Source organism: Bombina bombina, chromosome 6 (genome assembly GCF_027579735.1).
Source record: "Bombina bombina isolate aBomBom1 chromosome 6, aBomBom1.pri, whole genome shotgun sequence".
In the NCBI taxonomy this organism is placed as follows: Eukaryota; Metazoa; Chordata; class Amphibia; order Anura; family Bombinatoridae; genus Bombina; species Bombina bombina.
In genome coordinates, this window is record NC_069504.1 from 481,879,329 (window position 1) to 481,899,306 (window position 19,978).

The following is a 19,978-nucleotide window of genomic DNA, read 5'->3' on the forward strand; positions in this document are numbered from 1 at the left end:
AATAGGTTTATTTAGTGGTGGCGATGTGGGAGGCCGGTGGTTTAGGGGTTAATGGGTTTATTTAGTGGCGGCAATGTGGGAGGCCGGAGGTTTAGGGGTTAATAGGTTTATTTAGTGGCGGCGGTGTGGGAGGCCAGTGGTTTAGGGGTTAATGGTTTTATTTAGTGGCGGCGATGTGGGAGGCCGGAGGTTTAGGGGTTAATAACTTTATTATAGTGGAGGCAATGTCGGGGAGCGGCGGATTAGGGGTTAATATTTAAATGTTGTTGGTTATGTGGGTGGGCGGCAGATTAGGGGTTATTAGGTTTATTTAATAGTTGTGATGTGGGTGGACGGCAGATTAGGGGTTAATAAGTTTTAAATAGTGTTTGTGATGCAGGAAGGGCGGCGGTTTAGGGGTTAATAGGTAGTTTATGGGTGTTAGTGTACTTTGTAACAGTTTAGTTATAAGTTTTATGAGTTTTACTGCTCTTTTAGATGGCGGTATGGATTGTGTCGGTATAGGCTGTAACGCAAGCATTTTAGCTAGACCGCACAACCTATAATACCAGCGCTTTGAAAATCCCACACTCAAACGTCATTTTTTTGAGTGTGGAATGGACGTTACGTTACAGACTCGTAATATGCCTTCCTGACCATTACGCTGGAATGGCCATTTTAAAAGCAGTACCGCAACACTTGTAACCTAGCCGAATGTTCGGAAAATAAAGTGACATAAATTGAATATGAAATAAATTACACTGCCACTCTACTCTTCAATATAGAATTATCTAAACTGTTTAGTTTTACTAACTAGGTTACACACATTTACCACAGTAAATAGTATTCAGGTACTAGTGGTGTAAGAGATTTTTTTCAATACACCTATCCCACTGCATATTCCCTATAAAAGAGGGCACTTACTTTTGGTGTTTATATTGCAGTGCTAGTTCTTCTTTCACTGACACTATAACAGTAACCTATTTGGTGTTGTATTCTCTCTTTGGTAGTTGTCACTTTTATGGCAATCACCTACTAATTGCAAGGGCACGTAACCTGTCATTAGAAAGAGAGGAGATAGGTGCAAGAAAAAAACTTGTATTTATATTATAATGGTATCATGCACCTATATTTCCCAATTTGCAGATGGGAAGTTGGGAAGAACAATTTTTATATAGCACGCTGGATAGCGCTTGCTTATTGGTGGCTACATTTAACCACCAATAAGCAAGCATAACAAAGGTTGTAAACCAAAAATGGACCAGCTCCCAAGCTTTACATTCCTGCTTTTTAAAATAAAGATAGCAAAAGAACAAAGAAAAATTGATAACAGGAGTAAATAGAAAGCTACTTAAAATTGAATGCTCTATCTGAATCATTAAAGAAAAATGTGGGTTTAGTATCCCTTTAAGAATGTAGCTGTAAATAACTATATTAAAGGGACACTGAACCCAAATTTGGACAAGAGATATATGTGCAGACACCAATCAGCAGCTAGCTCTCAGTAGTGCATTGCTGCTTTTGAGTCTACCTAGGTATGCTTTTCAATAAAGGGAATGAAGCAAATTAGTTAACAGAACTAAAGTGGACAGTTTTTTTTAAATTGTATGTACTATCTGAATTAAGAAAGAAAATGGTTGTGTTTCGTGTCCCTTTAAAGGGATACTAAACCCAAATTTGTTTTTCATGATTCAAATAGAGCATGACATTTTAAGAAACTTTCTAATTTACTCCTCTTATCAATTTTTCTTTGTTCTCTTGCTATCTTTTGTATTAACTATGTTTGGAGGACTTGCTCAGTTTGTCCAACTGTAGACCATCTAGGAGTTACCACGTGTAGGTCCTCTAGCTGGCCTTACCACGACTTCTCAGAATTTACTTGATCAGAACCACCCTAGGAGTGCTCTTCCAGCTGGGGTGAGCCATTTTAGTGAGGCGTGTCGGATGCCCCTGAGAGAGAGGAATATTTCGGGGTCTAGAACGAGGGAGCAAGATTTCTGTGTTGGAACGAGTAGCCCATGTGTGGTGGCAGAGGCCACAACGGATAGTTTTTGGCAACAATCTGAGGTGCCATTGGTTCAATCAGAAGGAGATTATTTTCTGCCGTCCCACCCAAAGGAGAGTTTAAAGAGGAATCTGAGCAGAGGTTATTCAGATTGAACTCGGACCTGTTTGGAATCTTGTCAGGAAGGGCCCTATCTACCCTGAGTTAGGTATCTAGGCCGTATAAGGGGAAGCACGTACCGAGCCCGGAAGCAGTGACTGGTCCTAGGTATAGGGTTTCAGCTGTTTTTCTTGTACCTTTGGTTATTGCATACATCATCGGTAAGGAATGGGAGAGGCCTTGGGTGTCCCTTTGTCTCTTCAGAGACATTCCGCTTATTTTTTCCCAGTACCAGTCTCCCATGTGGAGGCTTGATGCAGCGCTCCTTCTGTGGATAGTATACTTATCTCAAGCCCAGCGCAATACTATTCTGCGGCTGTATAATTATTTTGCTGTGAACAAGTCTGTTAGAAATCTGGAAGGATATACTGGAGTCCTTAATATATATATGGAAAAGAAAAATAGGGTTGACCCTGAGTCTGGGTTTAAGTAGGCTTGTGGATATTAACCATGAGTTCTGCAACTAAACAAAATCTATATAACAAGTGAATATATTTGTGTAACAAATGCTAAATATTTGTGAATAAATTTCAAACAATATTGCATGTGTGTGTATAAATGAACTGTTTTGGAGACAAAAAGTGGTGAGTCCAATCCCATCAGATAAGATGATTTGTTGAGGCAGCTTCACTTGAAAACCTGATGCTGGAGGTCATCTGTAGTAAATGAAAGAAAAAGAAAAGGGGCGCCTCATAGTGTATTTCGTATATAATATACTATGGAAAAATATGAAAATGCACTCACAAGATAAGTGGCACCCATCCTGGAATGGATGCAATACGGCAGGCTAATACTTTACAGTGGTTAGCTCACTGGTGACGGTCTCTCTGTATGCTGATCTGTGGCGTTGTTCTCCTATCAGGACAGCTCACCGCATCAGCCGCTATATCATCAGGTATATCCAGACACCGCTCTGTGAAGCAAACCAGGAGTAGCAGAACTGAGCTGTTCAGTATCCCAAAATATGGGCAAAAATGGAAAACGGACAACCTCCGTATGGTAAAAACACTTTTTTTAATAAAAGGTTCTGTATTAAAAAGCTGCAACACGTTTCTCAACCACGCTCTGGTCGTTTCTTCAGGCAGGTAAAAACTAATATAAAACGAAGAGCTAATAGTCCTTAAATGCACCTGGCTCACGTAAGCCGGAAATGGCTCTATTTTGAACTGTCCAATCATATACATTTTGTAACAGATGGTAATACACAGAACTGCAACGAAATAAAATTGCAACATTGTAGCTGTTGAGCTAAACAGAGTGTCTGCTAAATTAATAAATGCACAAAAAGGAAACAAAAAAGTAACAAATATTAAAAATATATTGGTTAATGATAAAATAACCCAATTCTATTATCAAAATGGTCCATATTATACATTTTGTTCTAGTATTGGAAAGACAGTGGCCTCTAGTTATCAAGCGCCGTACTTAACTGCCATCGCCGGCCCCAATACGCCTGCCTAAGGCCGCCGCGGACCTGAATACGCTCGCCAAAGTTATCCATAAAGCTGTCAAAAAGCCGCGTACCAAGTACAGGGTGATGAGCAGCGGACTGTGATAGTTCTCACTCATCCGATCTCGCTGCTCTGCGGCTTTTCTACAGCTTTATTGATAAGCTGTCACTAAGCACCCACTCTAAACTACACTGTTCTACCCCCTATACCAGCGCCCCAGGAGCCCCCAGCAACTAAATAAAGTTATTAACCCCTAAACCGCCGCTCCTAGACTCCGCCGCAACTCTTATAAATGTATTAACCCCTAAACCGCCGCTCCCGAACACCGCCGCCACCTACATTATACCTAGTAACCCCTATCCTGCCCCCCCTATACCGCCACCACCTATAATAAATTTATTAACCCCTATCCTGCCGATCCCGGGACCCCGCCGCAACTAAATAAATTGTTTAACCCCTAAACCGCCGCTCCCGGACCCCGCCGCCACCTATATTAAACTTATTAACCCCTAATCTGCCCCCCCCCTACACCGTCGCCACCTATAATACATTTATTAACCCCTATCCTGCCCCCCTACACCGTTGCCACCTATAATAAATGTTTTAACCCCTATCCTGCCCCCCACACCGCCACTATAATAAAATTATTAACACCTAAACCTAAGTTTAACCCTAACACCCCCCTAACTTAAATATTAATTAAATACATCTAAATATTATAACTCTTATTAACTAAATTAATCTTATTTAAAACTAAATACTTACCTTTAAAATAAACCCTAATATAGCTACAATATAAATAATAATTATATTGTAGCTATCTTAGGATTTATTTTTATTTTTATTTTACAGGCAAATTTCAATTTATTTTAACTAGGTACAATAGCTATTAAATAGTTATTAACTATTTAATAGCTACCTAGTTAAAATAAAGAGAGATTTACCTGTAAAATAAAAACTAACCTAAGTTACAATTACACCTAACACTACACTATCATTAAATTCATTATTCCTATTTAAAACTAAATACTTACCTGTAAAATAAACCCTAAGATAGCTACAATGTAATTAATTATTACATTGTAGCTATTTTAGGATTTATATTTATTTTACAGGTAACTTTGTATTTATTTTAGCTAGTAAGAATAGTTATTAAATAGTTATTAACTATTTAATAACTACCTAGCTAAAAGAAATACAAAATTACCTGTAAAATAAATCCTAACCTAAGTTACAATTAAACCTAACACTAAACTTTCATTAAATTAATTAAATAAATTAGCTACAAATAACTACAATTAAATACAATTAAATAAACTAACTAAAGTACAAAAAATAAAAAAAATAAGTTACAAACATTTAAAAAAATATTACAACAATTTTAAGCTACTTACACCTAATCTAAGCCCCCTAATAAAATAACAAAGCCCCCCAAAATAAAAAAATGCCCTACCCTATTCTACATTAAAAAGTTAACAGCTCTTTTACCTTACCAGCCCTTAAAAGGGCCTTTTGCGGGGCATGCCCCAAAGTATTCAGCTCTTTTGATTAAATCAGCCAATCAGATTTTTCCTACCTTAATTCCGATTGGCTGATAGAATCCTATCAGCCAATCTGAATTCGAGGGACGCCATCTTGGATGACTTCACTTAAAGGAACCGTCATTCGTCGGGAAGTCGTCAGTGGAAGAAGATGGCTCCGCGTCAGCTCTTCTGAAGATGGCTCATGTATAGTGAAGATGTGTATGTGAAAAATTCTAAAATACTGTTACACTATCGAATGATATATATAAGGGGAGAGTATGATGTGAATATGTGTAAATGAATACTAAAATTAAAATTTGAGAAATAATATAGTTCAGAAAATATGGATTAACTGAGAAGTGTGAAGTGATAAAATAATGATTTTTCGAGTGATAAAAATAAATGCGTGTTGATAAATTTTGGTTTTTACTAATGTTGTGTGTAGGATAAAATGGAAAACTAAAATAAGTAAAGGAAATTTTATAATAGGTGATTGTGGGATGTACAGCTACATCAATTTTAGCATTGAGCCCCAAAGGTAACAAAGTTTTTAATTTGAAGATCCAATACGTCTCTTGTTGTCTCAATCTGATTAGTCTGATATAGTAGATTTTGGCATGTAATCAATGGGTAAAAATTGGTAAATATGTGCGTTACTAGAATGAACAGTCAGACAGTGGTTGGGGATACTATGTTTTATCTTACCATTTTGGCAATTTTTACGATTGCGAAAATGTTCCCCCCCATTGGGTTCGTATCTTTCTAGAGGTATGACCTACGTATTGTAGGCCACACAAACACTCTATTAGATAGACTACAAAGTTGAAATCACAATTGTAAAAACTAGAGAGAAAAATGTTCACTTGTTACCGTAGATGTAAATTATTTTTTCTTCGCGCAAATAAATTTGCAAGAGTTGCATCCCTTCTTACCACACTTAGACTCCTTTTAAGACCAAAAATCCCACTTTTTACTTGTTTTTAGCCTAAGAGTTAGCCTGTTTTACCCTCTTGCTAGGGGCAAATTAGTTTCTGAGTGTGGGGGCTCTTCTATAGACTATCCTTGGTTTGTCACAATATTCTTTAAAATTTGATTTCTTTTGTATAATGTGCCAATGTTTGTTTAGTGTGTCTAATTTTATGATGATTACTATTATACTGTGTAGTAAACAATATATATTGTTTGGGTTCTGATGTTAACTGTTTCTTATTTTCTCTCTTGAAAAGGGATTGTCTATCTACATTTTTGGCTTTTTCTAATGCCTGATTTACTAAGTGTTTAGGATAGCCCTTATCTAAAAATCTTTCATAAAGAATCTTACTTTGTTCTAAAAAGGTGTCTATGCTGGTACAATTCTTCCTAATCCTTCTAAAATGGTTAAAGGGGATGTTTCTAATCCATCCCTTGTGATGGTTACTGGAATATTCAAGGTAACTGTTACTGTCAACTTTCTTGAAATATGTCTTGGATTCAATGTTGTTGGAGGCACCCTAACTCAAAATAAGATCAAGAAATTTCAATAGAATGTGTTTGTATGTTCGCAGTGAAGAAATACCTAAATCGTTATAAGTCATGTGAGAAATAAAAGAATTAGCAGTTGACAGGTCTCCTCCCAAATAAAAATCAAATAGTCAATGTACCGGCCATAGAAGACCAGGTTCACCCCCAGCTGGCTGTTGTAAATGTATTTCTCCACAAAAAAACCCATGAAGACATTTTCAAAGCTGGGGGCGAACCTGGTCCCCATGGCCGTACCCTTAATCTGTAAATAAAATCTGTCATGAAAAACAAAATAATGATGAGTTAAAATATATTCAATGCGTTCCAAAATAAAAGATCTTTGTAAGTCAGGCATATATGGATCTTGTTTTAATAAACGTTTGAGACGGCTAAAAGTCCTAACTCATGTGCAATATTTGAATATAAAGAACTGACATTGCATTTAATCCACAACCATTTTTGATCCAAATTGTTGATGTTGTCTATCTGTTGTAGAAGGTGTGTACTGTCTTTGATGTATAATGGTAATGTGGTCACAAACTTCTGTTAGAATTGGTCTATATAATAAGACAGGCTGTATTTAAGATTTCCAATTCCCGCAATGATGGGACAGCCCAGGGGGTCCTGAATGTTTTTGTGGAGTTTTGGTAAGTGATAATAATGAGCAACACTGGGATTTGAAGTCCTAAGGAATTCCCTTTTCATTTTTGTTTTGGATACCTAAATTGGAAACTTTGTCTATTAACATTTAATATGTTTTCTAGAAAATGATCTGTTGGATCTCTTGATAAGACATTGTAATATTCACAGTCTCTCAATATTATCTCTGCTTCCTTAAGATAGTCTTAATTATCTTGAATTATTATCCCACCTCACTTATAAGCATCCCAAATGATATTAGAGTTGTTTTGTACATTTTATAAGGCTTTTTTCTCACCCTTGCTCATATAGTAACTTTTATTGTGAGATTTTTTTTATTTTCTCTAAATCCTCCATTATTAGGTTTTGGTAAAGTTCTATATAATGATTTGATGTGTTATTAGGATTGAAATTTGAATTCTTTCTTTACAGAGGTGTGTATATAATCTTCAAATATATGTGATGTTAGTGTCAACATCCTAAAAAACACAGTCTATTTCTTTGCCAGGTGGCATGGAATCTGTGAGTATCAGTTGACAATTCACAGATTCTATTTTCTTTTGTTTAAGTTTTTTCCCGCAAAGTATTTTTGGAGTGCCAATTTGCGAGTGAAACTATTTACATCTACATAAATATCAAAGATTTTGTGGGGATTTGGGGGACAATATGATAGAGCAGTGTCTGGATATACCTGACAATAGCGGCTGATGCGGTGACCTGCCCTAATAGGAGAATGACGCCACAGATAAGCATACGGAGAGACTGTCACCAGTGAGCTAACCACTGTAAAGTGTTAGCCTGCCATATTGCACACATTCCAGGTCGGGTGCCACTTATCTTGTGAGTGCATTTTCATCTTTTTCTATATTATATATGAAATACACTGAGGCGCCCCTTTTCTTTTTCTTCCATTTACCTTTGGGTAAGCAAATGACTGTATCCTCGATGCCATTCTACAAATCGTTCTACTCAACACTCAGAATTCTAGCTTTGCTGTCCTAGCTAGACTGGCCCTGTGGCTTATGTTTCGGTCTGTGGATAATTGTCTTTTGTCTTTAACCTTTGGGGGTCACTCCCTCTTTGGTCTAACCTTAGATTCTCCCATTGCTACAGTTATGTATAATAGGGGGATACCCTAGTTCAATCTGAGAGACCAAAGCGCAAAGGCACTTGAAGGACGGGGGTTCCTGGTACACCTGGGAATCCTTCTAGGTTAGAGTTGAGTAGTACTGGACTTCGCTCCAGCAAAGTAGGTAAATTTGATGGGACTGTTCCCAACCTAGATCAGGGCCATCTGGGAGGCAGACTTTCTTTATTCCAGAAGGATTGGTATCAATCTGTCAGATCGTTATTTCTCATCATGATGTTCAAAAAAGTGTTTTTTCTTAGAGTTCTTTTCTTACTCTTGCTAGAGTATGTCTTTAGCTGTTCGCTCTAGAAAATCATTATAACTAGAATCTTGGTCTGTTGACATGATTTCTATTTCCAGACTTTATAACTCTTTCTTTACAAGGAAGTGTTTATTTCTGGTTTGGTTTTCTATTATTCATATGGTGTCTGGGGGTGCTTTTCTTCCTCAGCACTAGATGTCCTAGAGTATTTTTAGAGCTCAGATTTCCCTTTTGTCAGAATAGGGATCAGAAATCTTTTTCCTCCACCTTAGTTCCTCTGGTTTTGTCTGGAAATAATGGTATAATATGTGTGTTGTTTAAGTGTCTTTAAATTGATAGTTACCAGATCCGGACTGTTAGTGATATTTTAGATGGAGTTTCATTCATCAGTTTTAACGACGATGCGCTATAACATACTTTTTAATATAGATATGAAATTAGAATTTCCGCACACTTCAAAAGTCAATTGTTCTGTGAGCTAAAGGTTTAAATTGTTCTCCAATCAGTGCTCTAGCTACAACAAAAATGCCATATGGGGAGAGCGCTGATTGGAGAATAATTCAAACCGTTAGCTCACGGATATTTCTTTAGTGGTTAATTTTTTTATGTTTTGCTACAGAAAAAATATTTTTACAACCTTATAAATACATTGCTAGGTTAATGTTTTTCCCTTTTAAATCTTGTTTAAAGTATACATTTGTCATATATATATATATATATATATATATATATATATATATATATATAAAAACTTATTTTTCCCCCCAGAGTTGGCTACCGTAACCTTAATAGATGTATGTATCATTTTTATTTTGTAACCTGTCTTCTTCAAACGTTTACAGATTTCAGCAAACAGCCTCTGCATTTGATCAGTTCTTCCGACAAACAGGGGTTAGATCTTCTAAAACTTGAGTTCATTAAGGTAAGTGCTATTGCAAAGTTCTATCAATCTAATCCTTTATGCATATGTGCAGCATTTTTTTCATTTCTTTTTTTACAGGTAAACATGACATATTTTGCAAAAATTAAAGTTAGACACCGGCAATTGAATGCAGTGTTGAAATTATCTTACCATGAATGGGCAGATACAGCTGCTTCACCGTGAGAAGCAGTTAAAAAAATGATGCTGGCTGTATGTTAAAATCCTAAAGCATTATGTGGATTTGACAGATAACCTAAGCTCCAATATAAAACTATATATTCACACATATTCATTCATCTAATTCTACGTAATAGCTCATCTGAGAGAGCTGATTAAAGGGACAGTCTACTCCAGAATTTCTATTGTTTAAAAAAACATAGAAAATCCCTTTATTACCCATTGCATTTTAGCTAATCAGTGCTGACTCATAAATAGCTCCACGGGAGTGAGCACAATTGTATCTAATATGACACACATGAACTAGCGCTGTCTAACTGTGAAAATCTGTAAAAATACACTGAGATAAGAGGCTGCCTTCAAGGGCTTAGAAATTAGCATATGAGCCCACCTAGGTTTAGCTTTCAACAAAGAATACTAAGAGAACAAAGCAAATGTAATAATAAAAGTAAGTTGGAAATTTGTTTAAAATTGCATGCCCTATCTGAATCATGAAAGTTTAATTTTGACTAGACTGTCCCTTTAAGGAAAGAAAAACACAGAGGGTGCAGAAAGCAGCATTGTGTATTTTAAAAGGAATAAATCTGATATGTTGTTGGTTAAAAAGTTACACAATCGGTAGTAGCAACTAGGATTCTGTGCATAGTCCATAATGGTAAAACTGTATATGGTCCCGCAGATATAGGTAAAGCATTTGTATCTTACTATGATGTACTTTACAGTATTACAATATTGCAAAACACGAGGACTTAGATGTGACCCGATTGATGAAATCACTTCCTTGGTTTAACTACTGAATTTACCAACCTTAGTGGATGAGGCCTGGGAATCTTTGTTAGACCCAATCTATCTTGAAGAGATTACAATGGCTGTGAAACAGTTGAAGTGCAACAAAGCCCCGGGTCCAAATGCCTTTACGGGTAATTTTTATAAGAAACTATGCCCACTATTGTCTCGGATACTATGATTAATGAGATTAGAGCACAATGTTGCTTTTTGCGACAATTCTTTGAGGTGTCTATCCTTGCTATTCCTATGTCTATTCCTATATCTCTCAATGTAGTAGTTATCGACCCAGCTCTTTGATTAATGTAAATACTAAGCTCATAGCTTATCAATTGGTCCACTTGCTGCCTTTCATAGTACATGTGGACCAGGTTGGGTTCGCTGAAGGATGACAGGGCCCTGATAACACTAGGAGACTTATAAGTGTCTTCCCAGAGGGCAATGCTCAGGGTATTCCCATGGTGGCCCTGTTGCTAGACGACGAAAAGTATTTTCTTTCATGTAATTGGCAAGAGTCCATGAGCTAGTGACGTATGGGATATACAATCCTACCAGGAGGGGCAAAGTTTCCCAAACCTCAAAATGCCTATAAATACACCCCTCACCACACCCACAATTCAGTTTTACAAACTTTGACTCCTATGGATGTGGTGAAGTAAGTTTGTGCTTGATTTTCTTCTGTGATATGCGCTTCTCAGCATTTTGAAGCCCGATTCCTCTCCTACAGTGAATGTCAAAAGGACGTGAAGGGAGTATCACCTATTGAATTCTATGGTTTACCTCGCGGGAAATCTTTTCATAGGTTCTCTGTTATCGGTCGTAAAGATTCATCTCCTACCTCCCTTTTCAGATCCACGATATACTCTCATATTCCATTACCTCTACTGATAACTGTTTCAGTACTGGTTTGGCTATCTGCTATATGTGGATGGGTGTAATATGTATTGTACTTATATTTGCCATGAGTCAGGTTTATGTATATTTCCCTTTGCAGACTATCAGTTTCAAAATTGGGAAAAACATATTTTGGAAGTTATTTTTTCTTACCTGGGGTATATTCGTTTCTTCAAAATTGACTGTGTTCATTCATTTTCGCGGGGAAAATTTAGGCTCATGAGGCCGCAAAATGCTGATATTTATTGCGTCATTCTTGGCGCGAGAATTTTTTTGGCGCGAAGAATGATCTAGATTTCTTCATTCTTAGTTCCTTCTCCCAGGGAATGGTCTTTGAACCAGGAGTTATATTGTGAATTGTTGGGAAAGGTTAGACATAGACCTTATGGCTTCTCACTTGAATTACAAGCTACCCCAGTATTTTGTGAGATGTTGAGATCCACAAGCATCTCTATTAGATACACCAGTGATCTCCTGGTCATTCAATTTGATTTACCTCTTTTCTACTCTTGTTTTTCTGTCAAGGACAATAGCTTTGCAGGACTTGGTACGCAGATCTGGAACAATTTATTTTCAAGCCAGTCTTGGTGTTTTCCCTCTCAAGATAGACTTTCTCTCTCTTTCCAGGTCCCTTCTTCTATGAAGTTCTCAAAGTCTCTCTATTTGACAGTATGGCAATTGAAAGTCTGATTTTGTCTCAAGGAGGTTTTTTAAATCAAGTTCAGGCCATAAAGCCTTTTACAAGATGTATTTATCACAAAGTCTGGAAAGTTTTCCTTTCCTGGTGTGAGTCTACAAATTATCATTGGAACTCTTTTCAGATTTCTTGAATTATTAATTTCTTTCATGTAATTGGCAAGAGTCCATGAGCTAGTGACGTATGGGATATACAATCCTACCAGGAGGGGCAAAGTTTCCCAAACCACAAATGCCTATAAATACACCCCTCACCACACCCGCAATTCAGTTTTACAAACTTTGCCTCCTATGGAGGTGGTGAAGTAAGTTTGTGCTTGATTTCTTTTTTAAGACACGATGAGTCCACGGATCATCTTAATTACTAATGGGATTTCTTCTGTGATTTGCGCTTCTCAGCATTTTGAAGCCCGATTCCTCTCAGAGTACAGTGAATGTCAGAGGGATGCGAAGGGAGTATCACCTATTGAATTCTATGGGTTTCCACGCAGGAAATCTTTTCATAGGTTCTCTGTTATTGGTCGTAGAGATTCATCTCCTACCTCCCTTTTCAGATCGACTATATACTCTCATATTCCATTACCTCTACTGATAACTGTTTCAGTACTGGTTTGGCTATCTGCTATATGTGGATGGGTGTCTTTCGGTAAGTATGTTTTCATTACTTAAGACACTCTCAGCTATGGTTTGGAACTTTATGTATTAATGTAAAGTTCTAAATTTATGTATTGTACTTATATTTGCCATGAGTCAGGTTTATGTATATTTCCTTTTGCAGACTATCAGTTTCAAAATTGGGAAAAACGTATTTGGGAAGTTATTTTTTCTTACCTGGGGTATAGTCTTTTCTTCAAAATTGACTGTTTTCTTAAATTTTCGCGGGCAAAATTAGGCTCGCGAGGCCGCAAAATGCTATTGTTTATTGCGTCATTCTTGGCGCAAGAATGTTTTGGCATGAAAGTACGTTCGTTGATGCAAGTTCATAATTTCCGGAACCTTAGTTGATGCCAGGTTTCTCGCACAAGGTTGCGTCTGCCATGATGCTAGTTGCGTCATTTCCGGATGTTGTTAGCGCCAAAAAAATTTAATTTCTCCAACATTGGTGTGTCTGGTCCACGGTGTCATCCATTACTTGTGGGATATTCTCCTCCCCCACAGGGAAAGGCAAGGAGAGCACACAGCAAGAGCTGTCCATATAGTCCCTCCCAGGCTCCGCCCCCCCCAGTCATTCTCCTTGCCGCTCTGAACAAGTAGCATCTCCTCGGGGATGGTGAGGAGTTTGTGGTGTTTAGTTGTAGTTTTTTATTCTTCTATCAAGAGTTTGTTATTTTAAAATAGTGCTGGTATGTACTATTTACTCTGAAACAGAAAGGGATGAAGATTTCTGTTTGTGAGAGGAAGATGATTTTAGCAGACAGTAACTAAAATCCTTTGCTGTTTCCACATAGGACTGTTGAGATGAGATAACTTCAGTTGGGGGAAACAGTTAGCAGGCTCTTCTGCTTAAGGTATGACTAGCCATATTTCTAACAAGACTGTGTAATGCTGGAAGGCTGTCATTTCCCCTCATGGGGACCGGTAAGCCATTTTCTTAGTCAAACAAACAGAATAAAGGGCTTATTATGGGCTATAAACTGGTAGACACTTTTAGGGGCTAAATCGATTGCTTTATTTAAGTATTATATGCAGTTTGAAGTTGTATTTCACACTTTTATAACATTGGGGAACGTTTTTAGCACCAGGCACTTGTTAAGACACCTTCCCAGTCAGGAAGGGCCTTTCTCTGTAGTAGGCAGAGCCTCATTTTCGCGCCATTACTGTGCAGTTTATTTTGAGTTCAATACATGCAGCTGCATGTGTGAGGGTCTGGAATCCACTAAAAACTTTCCTAGAAGGCTTCATTTGGTATCATATACCCCCCTGGGATTGGTGAAGTTGCAGCAAAGGCTGTGGCTGGGTCTGTAAGGGGGTTAAAATTAAAAACGGCTCCGGTTTCAACATTTTAAGGGTTAACAGCTGGGGTGCAATACTTTGAATGCATTAAGACACTGTGGTGAAAATTTGGTAAAGATTGGATAATTCCTTCATAGTTTTTCACATATTCAGTAATAAAGTGTGCCCTGTTTAACATTTAAAGAGACAGTAACGGTTTTGTTTTAAAACAGTTTTTGTGCTTTATTAACCAGTTTAAGCCTGTTTAACATGTCTGTACCTTCAGATAGATCATGTTCTGTATGTATGGTAGCCAATGTGGTTCCCCATTCAAATATAGTGTGATAATTGTGCCATTGCGTCCAAGCAAAGTAAGGACAGAACTGTCACAAATTGTAAAGTTGCCCAGGATGATTCCTCAGATGAAGGAAGTAGACATAGTTCTACATCATCTCCTTCTGTGTCTATACCAGTTATGCCCGCGCAGGCGACCCCTAGTACTTCTAGCGCGCCAATACTTGTTACTATGCAGTAATTGACGGCAGTAATGGATAACTCCATAGCTAATATTTTATCCAAAATGCCAGCATTTCAGAGAAAGCGCGATTGCTCTGTTTTAAACACTGTAGAGCAGGAGGGCGCTGATGATAATTTTTCTGTCATACCCTCACACCAATCTGAAGTGGCAGTGAGGGAGGGTTTGTCAGATGGGGAAATTTCTGATACAGGAAGAATTTCTCAGCAGGCAGAACCTGATGTTGTGACATTTAAATTTAAATTAGAGCATCTCCGCGCATTACTTAAGGAGGTACTATCTACTCTGGATGATTGTGACAATCTGGTCAACCCAGAAAAATTGTGCAAGATGGACAGTTCCTTGAGGTCCCGGTGCACCCTGATGCTTTTCCGATACCTAAACGGGTGGCGGACATAGTGAATAAGGAGTGGGAGAAGCCAGGCATACCTTTTGTCCCTCCTCCTATATTTAAGAAATTGTTCCCTATGGTCGACCCCAGGAAGGACACATGGCAAACAGTCCCTAAGGTCGAGGGGGAGTTTTCTACTCTAGCCAAACGCACGACCATTCCTATTGAGGACAATTGTGCTTTCAAAGATCCTATGGATAAAAAATTGGAGGGTTTGCTTAAAAAGATTTTTGTACAGCAAGGTTACCTCCTTCAACCTATTTCGTGCATTATTCCTGTCACTACAGCAGCGTGGTTCTGGTTCGAGGAACTGGAAAAGTCGCTCAGTAGGGAGACTCCGTATGAGGAAGTCATGGTCAGAATTTACGCACTTAAGTTAGCTAATTCCTTTATTTTAGACGCTGCTTTGCAGTTAGCGCGGTTAGCGGCAAAAAATTCAGGGTCTACAATTGTGGCGCGCAGAGCGCTCTGGCTAAAGTCTTGGTCGGCGGATGTATCTTCCAAGACAAAATTGCTTAATACCCCTTTCAAAGGTAAGACCCCTTTTGGGCCAGAATTGAAAGAGATTATTTCAGTCATCACTGGGGGAAAGGGCCATGCCCTCCCACAAGATAAACCTTTCAAGGCTAAGAATAAGTCCAATTTTCATTCCTTTCGCAATTTCAGGAACGGACCGGCTTCCAACTCGGCAGCCTCTAGACAAGAGGGTAACGCTTCCCAGACTAAACCAGCTTGGAAATCAATGCAAGGCTGGAACATGGGTAAACAGGCCAAGAAACCTGCTGCTGCTACCAAGACAGCATGAAGAGGTAGCCCCCGATCCGGAACCGGATCTAGTAGGGGCAGACTCTCTCTCTTTGCTCAGGCTTGGGCAAGAGATGTTCAGGATCCCTGGGCACTAGAAATAGTCTCTCAGGGTTATCTTCTAGAATTCAAGGAACTACCCCCAAGGGGAAGGTTCCACATGTCTCACTTATCTTCAAACCAAGTAAAGAGACAGGCATTCTTACATTGTGTAGAAGACCTGTTAAAGATGGGAGTGATACTCCCAGTTCCAACTGTGGAACAAGGTCAGGGGTTTTACTCAAATCTGTTTGTAGTTCCCAAAAAAAAAAAAAAAAGAGGGAACTTTCAGACCAATTCTGGATTTAAAAATTCTAAACAAATTTCTCAGAGTGCCATCGTTCAAAATGGAAACTATTTGAACGATTTTACCTACAATCCAGGAGGGTCAATTTATGACTACCGTGGATCTAGAGGATGCGTATCTGCATATTCCTATCCACAAAGATCATCATCAGTTCCTAAGGTTCGCCTTTCTGGACAAACATTACCTATTGTGGCTCTCCCATTCGGACTAGCCACTGCTCCAAGGATTTTCACAAAGGTGCTCGGGTCCCTTTTAGCGGTTCTAAGACCCAGGGGCATTGCAGTGGCACCTTACTTGGACGACATCCTAATTCAAGCGTCGTCTCTTTCAAAGACAAAGGCTCACACATTGTTCTAGCCTTTCTCAGATCTCACAGGTGGTAGGTGAACATAGAAAAATGTTCCCCGTCTCCGTCAACAAGAGTCCCTTTCTTGGGAACAATAATAGATTCTTTAGAAATGAAGATTTTCCTGACAGATGTCAGAGAGTCAAAGCTTCTAAACGCTTGTCAAGTTCTTCACTCTGTTCTACGGCCTTCCATAGCTCAGTGCATGGAAGTAGTAGGGTTGATGGTTGCAGCAATGGACATAGTTCCTTTTGCGCGAATTCATCTAAGACCATTACAACTGTGCATGCTCAAACAGTGGAATGGGGACTATACAGACTTGTCTCCAGTGATTCAAGTAGATCAGAAGACCAGAGACTCACTCTGTTGGTGGCTGACTCAGGATCACCTGTCCCAGGGAATGAGCTTCCGCAGACCAGAGTGGGTCATTGTCACGACCGACGCCAGTCTATTAGGCTGGGGCGCGGTCTGGGATTCCCTGAAAGCTCAGGGTCTATGGTCTCGGGAATAGTCTCTTCTCCCGATAAACATCCTGGAACTGAGAGCGATATTCAATGCTCTCCGGGCTTGGCCTCAACTAGCAAAGGCCAGATTCATAAGATTGTAATCAGACAACATGACGACTGTTGCTTACTTCAACCATCAGGGGGGAACAAGGAGTTCCCTGGCGATGAGAGAGGTGACCAAGATCATCAAATGGGCGGAGGATCACTCCTACCACCTGTCTGCGATCCACATCCCAGGAGTGGAAAACTGGGAGGCGGATTATCTGAGTCGTCAGACCTTTCATCCGGGGGAGTGGGAACCCAATTATGGGGCATTCCAGACATGGATCTGATGGCGTCTCGTCAGAACTTCAAGGTTCCTTGCTACGGGTCCAGATCCAGGGATCCCAAGGCGACTCTAGTGGATGCATTAGTGGCGCCTTGGACTTTCAACCTAGCTTATGCGTTTCCACCGTTCCTTCTCATTCCCAGGCTGGTAGCCAGGATCAAACAGGAGAAGGCCTCGGTGATTTTGATAGCTCCTGCGTGGCCACGCAGGACTTGGTATGCAGACCTGGTGAATATGTCATCGGCTCCACCATGGAAGCTACCTTTGAGACAGGATCTTCTAGTACAAGGTCCATTCGAACATCCAAATCTAGTTTCTCTCCAGCTGACTGCTTGGAAATTGAACGCTTGATTTTGTCTAAGCGTGGGTTTTCGGATTCTGTGATAGATACTCTGGTACAAGCCAGAAAACCTGTGACTAGAAAGATTACCATAAAATATGGAAAAGATATATCTGTTGGTGTGAATCCAAGGGATTCTCATGGAGTAAGATTAAAATTCCTAGGATCCTTTCCTTTCTCCAAGAAGGTTTGGATAAGGGATTATCAGCGAGTTCTCTAAAAGGACAGATTTCTGCTTTATCTGTCTTGTTACACAAACGACTGGCAGCTGTGCCAGATGTTCAAGCTTTTGTTCAGGCTTTGGTCAGGATCAAGCCTGTTTACAGACCCTTGACTCCTCCCTGGAGTCTAAATTTGGTTCTTTCAGTTCTTCAAGGGGTTCCGTTTGAACCCTTACATTCCATAGATATCAAGTTGTTATCTTGGAAAGTTCTGTTTTTGGTTGCTATTCTTCTGCTAGAAGAGTTTCTGCATTATCTGCTCTGCAGTGTAATCCGCCTTATCTGGTGTTCCATTCAGATAAGGTTGTTTTGCGTACTAAACCTGGTTTCCTTCCAAAGGTTGTTTCCAACAAGAATATTAACCAGGAAATAGTTGTGCCTTCTTTGTGTCCGAATCCAGTTTCAAAGAAGGAACGCTTGTTACACAATTTAGATGTAGTCCGTGCTTTAAAGTTCTATTTAGAAGCAACAAAGGATTTCAGACAAACGTCTTCTCTGTTTGTAGTTTATTCTGGCAAGAGGAGAGGTCAAAAAAGCTACTGCTACCTCTCTTTCCTTTTGGCTGAAAAGCATTATACGATTGGCTTACGAGACTGCCGGACGGCAGCCTCCTGAACGAATCACAGCTCACTCTACTAGGGCTGTGGCTTCCACATGGGCCTTCAAGAACGAGGCTTCTGTTCATCAGATATGTAAGGCAGCGACCTGGTCTTCTCTGCACACTTTGTCCAAATTCTACAAATTTGATACTTTTGCTTCTTCGGAGGCTATTTTTGGGAGAAAGGTTTTGCAAGCCGTGGTGCCTTCTGTTTAGGTAACCTGATTTGCTCCCTCCCTTCATCCGTGTCCTAAAGCTTTGGTATTGGTTCCCACAAGTAATGGATGACACCGGGGACCGGACACACCAATGTTGGAGGAAACAGAATTTATGCTTACCTGATAAATTACTTTCTCCAACGGTGTGTCCGGTCCACGGCCCGCCCTGGTTTTTTAATCAGGTTTGAAGAATTTCTTTCTCTATACACTACAGTCACCATGGCACACTATAGTTTCTCCTTTTTTTCTCCTAACCGTCGGTCGAATGAATGGGGGGGGCGGAGCCTGGGAGGGACTATATGGACAGCTCTTGCTGTGTGCTCTCCTTGCCTTTCCCTGTGGGGGAGGAGAATATCCCACAAGGAATGGATGACACCGTGGACCGGACACACCGTTGGAGAAAGTAATTTATCAGGTAAGCATAAATTCTGTTTTTGCATTGCGCGTCATACTTGGCGCCAAATAATTTGATTATTCAAACCCCACTTCCAATATGCCTCTTGCCTTTCTCTATGCACAGAGGGCTATGCTGTTTGCATTTTTTTCCCATTCCTGAAACTGCCATATAAGGAAATTGATAATTTTGCTTTATATGTTGTTTTTTCTCTTACATTTGTAAGATGTCTCAATCTGATCCTGTCTCAGAAACCACTGTAGGATTCCTGCTGCCTGATAACCGTTCTACCAAAGATATGTGTATCTGTTGCAAATTAGTAGAGATTACATCTCCAGTGGTAGTATGTAACAGTTGTCATGATAAACTTTTACATGCAGAGAATGTATCCATCAGTACTAGTACAATGCCTTTTGTTCCTTCAACATCTAATGTACATGATATCCCTGTGAATATAAAAGATTTTATTGCTGATGTGATTCAGAAGGCTTTGTCTGCTATTCCGCCTTCTAATAAACATAAAAGGTCTTTTAAAACTTCTCATAAAGTTGATGAAATTTAAAATGACCAACAACATACTGATTTATCCTCCTCTGATGAGGATCTATCTGATTCAGAAGATCCTACCTCAGAGATAGACACTGACAAATCTACTTATCTCTTTAAGATGGAGTATATTCGTTCCTTGTTAAAAGAGGTGTTGATTACTTTGGATATTGAGGAAACTAGTCCTCTTGATATTAAAACTAGTAAACGTTTAAATTCTGTTTATAAACCTCCTATGGTTACTCCAGAGGTTTTTTCCAGTTCCTGTTACTATTTCTGATATGATTTCAAAGGAATGGAATAGGCCTGGTACTTCTTTTATTCCTGCTAAGTTTAAAAAGTTGTATCCCT

At 39.2% G+C, this 19,978-nt stretch overlaps 1 protein-coding gene across 1 annotated transcript in view; it reads left to right on the top strand.

Annotated features, from left to right (window-relative positions):
• The window catches only part of VPS13C (vacuolar protein sorting 13 homolog C), a 1,402,311-nt gene that overhangs the window by 430,939 nt on the left and 951,394 nt on the right, over positions 1-19,978 (top strand). The window contains 1 exon segment of the mRNA XM_053719302.1: positions 9,490-9,569. Coding sequence (XP_053575277.1) covers positions 9,490-9,569 — 80 coding nt within the window.